An 11,293-nucleotide genomic window follows, 5' to 3' on the forward strand; every position below is an offset into this window, starting at 1 on the left:
CAAGTCCCCCTGCAACCTGTAACATTCTTCCACACTGTCCACTACTCCACTGACTTTAGTGTCGTCTGCAAACTTACTAATCCATCCTTTGCCTGTGTTTAAGTCATTTATAAAAATGACAAACAGCAGTGGTCCCAAAACACACCCTTGAGGCACACCACTAGTAACCAGACTCCAGGCTGAATATTTTCCATCAACCACCACTCACTGCCTTCTTACAGAAAGCCAGTTTCTAATCCAAACTGCTAAATCACTCTCAATCCCATGCCTCCACATTTTCTCCAACAGTCTACCATGTGGAACCTTATCAAAGGCTTTACTGAAGTCCATGTATACCATGTCAACTGCCCTACCCTCATCTACATGCTTGGTCACCTTCTCAAAAGAGTCAATGAGGTTTTTGAGACACGACCTGCCCTTGACGAAACCACGTTGACTATCTGCAATCAAATTGTTGCTTGCCAGATGATTATAAATCCTATCTCTTATAATCCTTTCCAAATCTTTTCCTACAACAGATATAAGGCTCACTGGTCTATAATTACCTGGGTCATCTCTGCTGCCCTTCTTGAACAAGGGCACAATATTTGCAATCCTCCAGTCCTCTGGTACTAAACCTGTAGACAACGACGACTCAAATAAGTAGGCCAAAGGCTCTGCTATCTCCTCCCTAGCTTCCCAGCAAATCCTCGGTTAAGAACATAAAAAATCAGAAACATTCCAAGCTTTCCTGATTACTTGCTGTACCTGCACACTAACCTTTTGAGATTCCTGCATTCAGACACCCAGATTCCTTTACGTCTGAGTGCTGCAATCTCTCAACATTTCTTTTTATCCTTCTAGCCAATGGACAGTTTCACATTTTTCAACATTATGGTCTATTTGCCACATTTAACTTGTCTACCCCCCTTTGTAGATTCCTTATCACATCTTATTTCCCAACCTCTCTCTGCCCCATACTCTCCAAGGCCTTGACATTCTGCATCAATATCTCAGCTGTTGGCTAACTGCGGGTGCTCCATGCACCACTGCTACAGCTTTCGCACACAGATTACCATTGGAGGGCGGGTCGTGATGGGTCCGAAGGGAGCAGGCAGATTCATCTTGTTCATCAGGTGCAGAACCTGCAAGCAAGGTATTCAGTTATCAGCATGACATCCAAACTGTGTGAACAAAACACACTAACCTTACACTTTTTCATCTCAGATGTCCCAAAGCAGTTAAACTTAACTGAGTCTTTCCGAAATGTGGTAACTCTTTTAATGTGAGAAATGCTGTATTCTACCAAGTACAGTAGGTTACCAGATACAGGAATGTGATCAGCACCTGCGTTATCTGGCCATCTGTTCAAAGATGGAACAACTTGTTGGGATGTCATGTTACAACTGGACAAGACATTGGTAAGGCCACATTTGGAAAACTGCATAGAATTCCGATCACTGCTATAGAAAGGACATTATTAACCTGAAAAAGATATAAAAATTTACAAGGATGTTACCAAAATGGGTTTGAGTTATAAAGAGAGGCTAGATAAGCTGGGATTTTTATTCCCAGGAACATAGGAGGCAGACGGGTGACTTTGTAGAGATTTATAAAATCATGAGGGACACAGATAAGGTGTACAGTCAAGGTCTTTTCCCCAGGATAGAGAAGTCCAAAACCAGAGGGCATAGCCTTAAAGTGAGAGGAGAAAGATTTACAAAGAGACCTGAGGGGCAACTTTTCTATGTAGAGGGTGGTGCATTCTGGAAAACTCTGTCAGAGGAAGTGGTGGAGGCTGATACAATTACAACATTTAAAAGACATTTGGATAGGAACGCAGATAGGAAGGATTTAAAAGGAGATGGGTTTAGATCAGAGCGGTGCTGGAAAAGCACAGCAGGTCAGGCAGCATCCGAGGAGCAGGAAAATCGACGTTTCGGGCAAAAGCCGTTCATCAGGATGCCTGTTTCAGTACATGGTTAAAGAAAGATGGGCCAAACGCAGGCAAATTAGACTAGCTCAGTTCAGGAAACCTAAGCATGAAGTGGTTGGGCCAAAAAGTCTGGTTCTGTGTAACTCGATCTTATATTTATACAGCACCACTTACAAAATGGAATGCCCCAAGGTACTTTGCAGGAACGCTGTAAAATGCAGTTCGACATTGAGTCACATATGATATTAGAACATAAGAACACGAAACAATAGAAACAGGTGCAGGCCATTCGGCCTCACAAGCCTGCCCCACCATTCATCATGGCTGATCTACAACAGGCCTCAACTCCTACTTCAAGTCACCTCAGCATGGCTGATGACTCTTCGATATTTCAAACATATATTTAACTCCTCTTTGAATACTTTCAATGATCTAGCCTCCACAGTTCTCTATGGTAAAGACATTCACTATCCTTGGGACATGCCAGTGTATCGTATCGTTAATATAAGGCAGAAAAATGTTCACAGCAGTCCGGGTGCAGCCTCACTAAGTCATTTTACAGTTGTAACAAGATTTCCCTATTTTTAAACTCCACAGGTCAGAATTCCATGTGCCACATTTTTGCACACTCACTTAACCTCTATCCTTTAATCACTTGCAAGACCTAAAAACCTTTTGTGTTTCATGTACAAGAACACCCAGATGCCTCCCTATCTTGTACAACACCAATTAAATGTGGCATCTTATCAAATACCTTCTGGAATCCAAATACACAAAGTGGTCTTTCCCCAGGGTAAAGGAGTCCAAACTTAGAGGACATAGGTTTAAGGTGAGAGGGGCAAGATTTGTAAGGGATCCAAGGGGCAACTTTTTCACACAGAGGGTGGTGCGTGTATGGAATGAGCTGGCAGAGGAAGTGGTGGAGGCTGGTACAATTACAACATTTAAAAGGCATTTGGATTGGATTTATGAATAGGAAGGGTTTGGAGGGATACAGACGAAGTGTTGGCAACTGGAACTATACCTGATTGAGATGCCTGGTCAGCATGGACAGGTTGGACATGCTGTATAACTCTACGACTCTATGTACTGATTCCCCTTTCTCATGTCTGCTTGTCATAGCCTCAAAGAACTCAGTAACAAATTCTTCAAGCATGATCACCCTTCCACAAAAACCACGTCAACTCTGTTCAATTGCACTAAGCTTTGCTCAATGTCCTTCTATTGAACAGAATTTCTTCCATTGACTGGATGACCAATTCGTCAAACTCCTCTGTTCTGCAAAATCATCTCAAGAAAAGGTAAGAGCGAAAGACTGTGTGATTGAAATCTTTAAAGTTACGTAAGGGCTTGACACAGTGGGTGGAGGGAATACGTTTGCACTGAAGATCAGAACTTGGTGCGATGAAGACAAGACAGTCCCTAATAAATCCAATCAGCAATCCAGGAGAAACATCCTCACCCAGAGAGCGGAGGGAACGTGAGACCTGCACCCATGAGGGAATATTATTGCTACATTAAAGGGGAAGCTGAATGAACATCCTTTGATTCCTTTTTGCCTCACATATATTGATAAAGTGAGATGAAACGAGGGTGCCATGAATAAATATTGCCATTGCCAAGTATGGGCCCAATGGCGTATAAATTTACATGATTCAACAAAAACTCAGTAAAAGCAAAGGCTGAGATTTTCTTGCAGCCAAAGGTTAAAAATATCTCAATGGATTATTTTACCTGCACGTAGAACTTGGGTACACTTGCCATGGCATTTGCAATGTTGGCCAGAGTGACGCTGGATGGCGGTGGGTACAGATACTTCAGACATGGGTTCATGGGATAGGTAAACCTGCAACACAAGGAGGACAAGGTCCACAGTCCAACACACAACTTGAGGATCTCTCAGCCTGCTGACGAGAAACTTGCTGACACCTAAAATCCAACCTGACAATGTAACTGACGCAGCAGGGTTGTGGTGAAAACGCTGACAGGAAGAAAGTGAGGATTGCAGATGCTGGAGATCAGAGTCGAGAGTGTGGTGCTGGAAAAGCCCAGCAGGTCAGGCAGCATCCAAGGAGCAGGAGAATCAACGTTTCAGGCAAAAGCCCTTCATCTCATCTGCCAAAATTTGAAAGGATTCCCATAAATCGTTTTCCACTGAGGTAGGTGGAGGGATAAATGTTCACCAGGCACCTGAAAGACTCCTCTGCTCTTTTTCAGAATAGTGTCAATGACGGGCAAGGGGACAGGGCCAGGAAATACTGGCGGATGTAAACCTGAGAAATCGGGCAGGACCACACCCTCCGACAGTGCGGCGCGCCCTCAGCACTGACCCTCCGACAGTGCTGCACTCCCTCAGCACTGACCCTCCGACAGTGCTGCACTCCACATTTGGATCTGGCAGTTTGTGTAGTCACTAGTTTGAAATCGTAGTGAGTTTTTAATGAATCAGGGATCCAGCCGCCCGGTGTGGCTGGTGTTGGAATCCTGATGAGCTGGTTCCACCGTTAAAGCCATGTTACTAACCCGAGGCTCTTGGCAATCGCATCCTCAATAGTGGGAACTCTTGGTTTCAGAGCCTGCTTCACAACCTCATCGCCTGAAGTTTTTTGTGTCGCGTGACTAAAAAGCAGAAATAAAGAAAATGAACAATCCATGCATTCTATGAAGCATCATGCGGATTCTTTGTTTTATTACACTAGAAACTTCATGAATTTCCCAAACAATACCAGAGAATTTTCACACGAATATTTAACACTGAGGCAAGTGAAAGGGATGACATTCCGAAGGGAGAGTCCGGCCAGGTGTGAACAAATGGCCATCAATATTGCAATAATGGAAACCAGGGTGGATGAGGAGATCTCAGGAGGTTCACATGTTGGGAGAGAACACATACAAACAAAAGGTGAAAGGAATTTGAACTGAAGAATGAGAACTTTGAAGTCAAGGCTTTGCTAGACTTGAAACTAAGTGGCAAATATGAGACCTCTATTCAAGAAAGGAAGGAAGAGAAAACAAGAATAAAATAAAATGATCAGTTCTGACAAAGGTTTACAGGACTCGAAACTCGTTCTTCCCACAGACACTGCTGGAACTGTATTTCTCTCGGCACTCTGATTCTGAAGCTGCAGACCAGTTAGCTTGATGTTGGCCAAGGGAGAGCTGTTCAAATCGATCATGTCTCAGACACTTGGGAAACTCAAGGTTACTGGGAAGATTCAACATAATTTTGCAAAAAGCAAATATATTTAAACAACAGATTATCTGAATGGGTACCGTGTGATGTGGACAAAGGGGGATCCTATTGATGTGCTGTACTTTGTTTCCAAAAGGCATTTCACAATGTTCTTCACAAAAGGTTATTTCACCAAGTAGGGGCTGTATGTGTCTGTGCGCGTGAATGCGTGCATGCTGTGGGATGGTGGTGAAAGAGAATTATTAGCATGGATAAAAGATTGGTTGGTTAGTCGATAGAAAACAGAGCGTATACAAAAGTGAGTGTGTTCCAGATTGGCAGGACATGATGAATGTGTTTTCAAATTATGACTTAGAGAAGGGGACGGAAGGTACAGCAGCTGTGACCAGATTGGGTGCTCTGAAGATGACATAATGAGAATGCAGCCTGCTATAGACAGGTCGAGGGAGTGGTCAGAAATCTGGTCGAGCGAAGTATAACGTGAAAAACATGAAACTGTTAATTTTGGCAGGAAGAAGGAAAGTAGACTAGGCCGGAAACACGGAATGACTGTGGAACGCTGAGATACAGAGGTATCAGGATATTCTGGTACACAACTCATAAAACATTATAGCAAGTGATTACAAAGGCTCACAGAATGCTTTTTTTGTTATGAGAGGAACGGAACATAAAATGAAGACTAATAAATAAAAAACAGGTAGTAGAGAAATTCCGGAGGTCTGGTGACATCTGCAGACAGAGAAAAAGCATTAACCTTTCAGTTCAATTGGCTACTCAAACTGCTAATGCCAGGACCTGCTGAGTTTCTTCGGCACTTTGTTTTTATTTCGGATCTCCAGTATTCGCAGTGTTTGTTTTTATTGCTGAAACGAAGGAAGTTATGCTTTGGTTACACTTGGTACCGGTGAGAGCACATCTCAAATACTGCGTGCTGCTTTTGTCCTTTTATTTAAGGACGGTCATAAATGCACTGGGGGACAGCTCAGAGGAGGTTTACTGGTTTGACAGCTGTGATGGGAAGGGTGCCTTATCAGGAAAGGTGAGAGAAGCTGGACTTTGCTTCCATTTGGGTTTAGAATAGTAAGGGGTGACTCAGAATGAAATATACAAGACTGTGAATGGCCTTGATATGGTGGAGATACGATCAAGTCCAGAAATGGGGGCATTTTCAAATAAGGGCTCACCGTTTTAAAACAGAGATGAAGAGATTGAATAATTTTAAAAGTGGAGATGGACAGATCTCATCAGGCAAGGAAATGAAAGGCTATTGAGTGTAGACGGGAATGTGCAATTTGCAACTTACTAAGATCATGGCTCATCTGTGCGTAGATCAGGTTTGAAAGGCCAACTAACCTGTCTTTGTTCTTACTTTGTATGTAATTCAATGTCAGTAAGTGGGACTTGCATTCTATGAAGACCCAGATAATTATCCATGCCTCCATGGTCAGCATGAAATCCCACAACAAAGCAGACACAGAAACAGATCAAAGAAAAGATGAGGAGATCCCACAACAAGGCTACGGCATTCCAGCTCTCCTCAGAGCAACACAAGTTCCAACATCTGCTGCCCTCCTGTGGATATAAACTAATACTGCCACTTTACTTAACAACAGGCTTAACGATAACTCAGATTTCTCTCCACGTGTAGCTTTTCCAGCAATTTCTGCTTCTGTTTCTGATTTACAGTGTCCACAGTTCTTTCGGTTTTTATTTCACACTGGAATCAATCCCATTATGAATGAGATTAAGAATCCAACATGGGAATGGGTGACTTAACCCAGCCAATGTACTGTGTATCACTGCTCTCCTGCTGTCAGGAGGGAACAGAGAAATACAGGGAGTGGGTAGTTTTGTGCCTCTTCTGCTTTTCAATATGATCATGCCTCACCATCCAGCTCAGGCCCTTGTTCCTGCGTTCTTCCCTTACCCTTTGATCCCTTTAGCCCCAAGAACTATATCTAACTCCTCCCTGAAAACAGTCAAACAAATGACAACTTAAGGGAGAGCATAAAGTACACCATTAAGTGGTTTTCTTGGTTGTTAAAGGTACTCGGGGCTTTCTGCAGTGGATTTTAAAAAAGGTATTCGCAAAAATACAATCTAGTCACTTTTATACAGCAAAAATACAGTACCTTGTGTAATCCTTTCAGCTTTGACCTGGAAACTTGAAGTTATCAATTTAAACTTATTGGTCTCTATAGAGATCAGAACATAATGCACTGGGACTGTCAAGTCGGAGCTCAATTCTCATGTTGAGACCTGACCCAAGGGATGCAACTGCGGCAGGGGGTTCACGGTATTTGTTGGAGCAAACTTTGTTGCTTTGCATATTTTATAAGGGAACCATTTTTAATTCTTGATCAGCTGCTTTGTATTTAACATCATTAGTTCAGTCTGTTAACAAAAACTCATTCATTCATTCTTATGGGAACTAAATCCCTGTTTTTTGGTCTTTTCCAGGTGTTAGCAGATTAGATCCTGCCTCAGGGTCAGTTCGGAAGGGGGTCCTGCCAATCAGAGATACAAATTAATGTTAGATTCAAGCCAAGATTTTAACAGCCCGGGTGTAACCTGTTCAGATTAGGCAAAGCCAACAGTTGTAGCTACAATAAAATGACGGAATGTGAAGTACGTACGGTTTGTTTTCATCGCAGACTGTCCCTGGTTCCAGTTGCTTGACGTGCTCCTGTTCCTTCGCATATTCCACCACCAAAGTATGGCCCAGGACTCTTAACTGATGCAGTCTGGTCAAAGCCTGAAAACAGCATATGGCAGACTGGCTTCACTGCTGCATGTCAAATACCACAGGCAATGAACCAGGTCTTTCCCTTTCTCAATGGACCACAATGATCGAGAGGACTACAAGGTTCGAGCCAATGACTGAACCCTGTAACTGGCAGAGGTGGTCCACAGGACTAACTGTCAGACAAGTCAGATTCACAGCCAAATGGGGAGATATTAGAACCGATGATCAAAAATTCAATCCAAGACATAGCTTTTAAAGCATGTTTAAAAAGAAGAGAGGGAGAGAGACAAAGATTGAGGGGGCTTTAGGCTGGGAGTTCCAGGCAACTGGAGTTACAGTTAGAGTGACTGTCAGGGATACACAAGGTCAAATATCTATGGACACATCTCTCCAATATAGTGATTCATCGACTAAAAGGAATTAGCCTCAATATAAACTCCAACCCTGGATGACAGGGCAACCCAAATGGCACATACACCAAAGTTAGCAGCTCACTACCACCTTCTCCAGGGCAACTCGGGATGCACAATAAATACAGGCTCAGTCAGTGATGCCAGCTTCTTGACCATGAATTTTTAAAAATACCCAATTGTTAGCTTACAGCCTATTTAGCCTACTAGGTGAGATGCTGTTGCAATACCTTGAAGAGTCACTGAATTTAATTTCATTTTAATTTGCCACATTTTCATTGAATATCTGGAATCTCAGTTTCACACAACAGAGGGAGGTCATTCCACTCAATGTACTGTATTGGCGTTAGAAAATAAAATTCCAGCTCACTCTGCAAATAAAAGTTCCATGGCTGCTAGAGATCATAGAACAGAATCAGAAAATCCCTCCAGCATGGAAGCAGGCCATTCAGCCCATCGAGTCCACTCTGACCCTCTGAAGAGCATTCCACCCAGAACCAGCCCCATGCCCGTAACCCTGCAATTCCCACAGCTAATCCACCTGACCTGCACATCTTTGGACTGCGGGAGGAAACCCATGCAGACACAGGGAGAATGTGCAAACTCCACACAGACAGTGGCCTGGGAGTGAAATCAAAGCCAGGTCCCTGGCTCTGTGAGGCAGCAGTGCTCACCACTGAGGCACGATACAAAATCAAAGTGCTGGAGAAACTCAAGAGACCCACGCAGACACAGGGAGAATGTGCAAACTCCACACAGACAGTGGCCCGGGGTGAAATCAAAGCCAGGTCCCTGGCTCTGTGAGGCAGCAGTGCTCACCACTGAGGCACGATACAAAATCAAAGTGCTGGAGAAACTCAAGAGGGTCTGGGAGGATCGCCAGAGAGAGAAACCAATTCTAAATTAGAGTTGTATTGGACTTGAAACATGAATGAGGTTTCGCTCTCCAAAGATGCTGTCAGAGCAGTTGAGTTTCTCCAGAATCTGTGTTTTCAATCCAGTTAGCCCCACTCCCCTGCATAGAACATTACAGTGCAGTACAGGCCATTCAGCTCGCAATGTTGTGAAACCAAACTGAAGCCTATCAAACCTACACTATTCCATTTCCGTCCATATATTTACAGCCCTGAAAATGATACCCAAGCCCTTTCGAAAGTTATTATTGAACCTGTTTCCGTTGCCCTTTTGGGCAGGTGAACGTGACAGTGACAACGATGACAATTACTGTGTTAAAAAGATAATCCATTCATTTCCCTTTCTGGGCCTTGTACAGATTCGCTTCAGTCTGTGTCCCTCTGGTCATAGACCCCTCTGACACCGGAAATGGTTCCCTCTTGATTTACTCTATTCAACCTAGACATGATGGTGAAATTGGTCATTAGACCGCTCCCTAAGCACCTCTGTCGGCTCTATGGACAGCAATCACAGCCTCTCTGATCTCTAATCTCATGATGTGGAGGTGCCGGTGTTGGACTGGGGTGGACAAGGTTAGAAGTCACATGACAGCAGATTACAGTCCAACAGATTTATTTGGAATCACAATCTTTTGGAGTGCCGCCCCTTTGTCAAGTGAAGGACATCTGCTCCCACACCTTACGGTATTCAGGGTCCACTCACTGCCCACATTTGCAAGTTTACTTTTTGGTATTCTTCCAAGGGATATGTGCATCACTGGCAAAGCCAGTATATGTTGCACAGTCCAAATGGTCCTTGTAAGATGGAGGCAAGCTGACACAATTCACTGAAAGAGGAGACAGGACCACAGATTAGCGTTTCATCCAAAGGACAGTTTCCTCGGCATTAACCCATCATCAGTGCGGCACTCCCTCAGCACTGACCCTCCGAGAGTGCGGCACTCCCTCAGCACTGACCCGCCGACAGCGCGGCACTCCCTCAGCACTGACCCGCCGACAGTGCGGGACTCCCTCAGCACTGACCCGCCGACAGCGCGGCACTCCCTCAGCACTGACCCGCCGACAGCGCGGCACTCCCTCAGCACTGACCCGCCGACTGCGCGGCACTCCCTCAGCACTGACCCTCCGACAGTGCGGCACTCCCTCAGCACTGACCCGCCGACAGGGCGGCACTCCCTCAGCACTGACCTGCTGACAGCGCGGCACTCCCTCAGCACTGAACCGCCGACAGTGTGGCACTCCCTCAGCACTGACCCGCCGACTGTGCGGCACTCCCTCAGCACTGACCTGCCGACAGCGCGGCACTCTCTCAGCACTGACCTGCCGACAGGGCGGCAATCACGGTGGCTCAGTGATTAGCACTGCAGCCTCACAGCACCAGGGACCCAGGTTCGATCCCAGCCTCAGGCGACTGTCTGTGTGGAGTTTGTACATTCTCGCCGTGTCTGTGTGGGTTTCCTCTGGGTGCTCCGGTTTCCTCCCACAGTCCAAAGATGTGCAGGTCAGGTGAATTGGCTATGCTAAATTGCCCATAGTGTTAGGTGTATTAGTCAGGGGTAAATATAGGGTCTGGATGGGTTATTCTTCAGAGGGTTGGTGTGGACTTGCTGGGCCGAATGGCCTGTTTCCATACTGTAGGGAATCTAATCTAACCCAATCAGTTCAATCTTTGTTTTGCTTAATATATAACGTACCTTCGCTGCTGCATGAGTTGATGAGAAAGTAGCAAAAGCTGTATGTTTCTGCAAAAAACAAAGTAAATATAGAGTCTGAGAATGACAAACAATAAGCATAAAATTCAATAACTCACCCCCACAGTTTGCTTCAACATCCTACTGCACGTAGGAAGCATCACTCCTACAATCAGCACTGCTAGTACATCAGCTCATTCAGAGCCCTACACAACACCTGTGACTGTGCGAAAGTAGATGCAGCCACATTCTCCGATCACTGCTTACAGAGGGGCTTGCTGACACAGTTACGGATCATTCTTATATGGACTGCAACTCCACACAATAAAGAGACAAAATATAGAGTGATTGACAAGCTTCTCATTTGGCATAATGTAATAATGGAAATAACTTTAAAGGTTTGTGAAGGTTTGTAGCTCAGGTT

At 44.6% G+C, this 11,293-nt stretch overlaps 1 protein-coding gene across 3 annotated transcripts in view; it reads right to left on the minus strand.

The window, feature by feature from the left end:
• Positions 1-11,293, minus strand: part of rnpc3 (RNA-binding region (RNP1, RRM) containing 3) — a 51,483-nt gene that overhangs the window by 36,235 nt on the left and 3,955 nt on the right. For all 3 annotated transcript variants that reach the window (XR_006312914.1, XM_043698544.1, XM_043698543.1), the window contains exons 2-6: positions 10,873-10,920; positions 7,745-7,863; positions 4,439-4,534; positions 3,650-3,761; positions 1,056-1,124 (exon numbers count right to left, since the gene is read on the minus strand). Coding sequence is in view for 2 of the 3 variants with exons in the window: in XM_043698544.1 (XP_043554479.1) it covers positions 1,056-1,124; positions 3,650-3,761; positions 4,439-4,534; positions 7,745-7,863; positions 10,873-10,920 (444 nt within the window). In the remaining variant the exon portion in view is untranslated. The remainder of the gene's footprint in view (positions 1-1,055; positions 1,125-3,649; positions 3,762-4,438; positions 4,535-7,744; positions 7,864-10,872; positions 10,921-11,293) is intronic.

Source organism: Chiloscyllium plagiosum, chromosome 11, assembly GCF_004010195.1.
Source record: "Chiloscyllium plagiosum isolate BGI_BamShark_2017 chromosome 11, ASM401019v2, whole genome shotgun sequence".
Lineage (NCBI taxonomy): Eukaryota > Metazoa > Chordata > Chondrichthyes > Orectolobiformes > Hemiscylliidae > Chiloscyllium > Chiloscyllium plagiosum.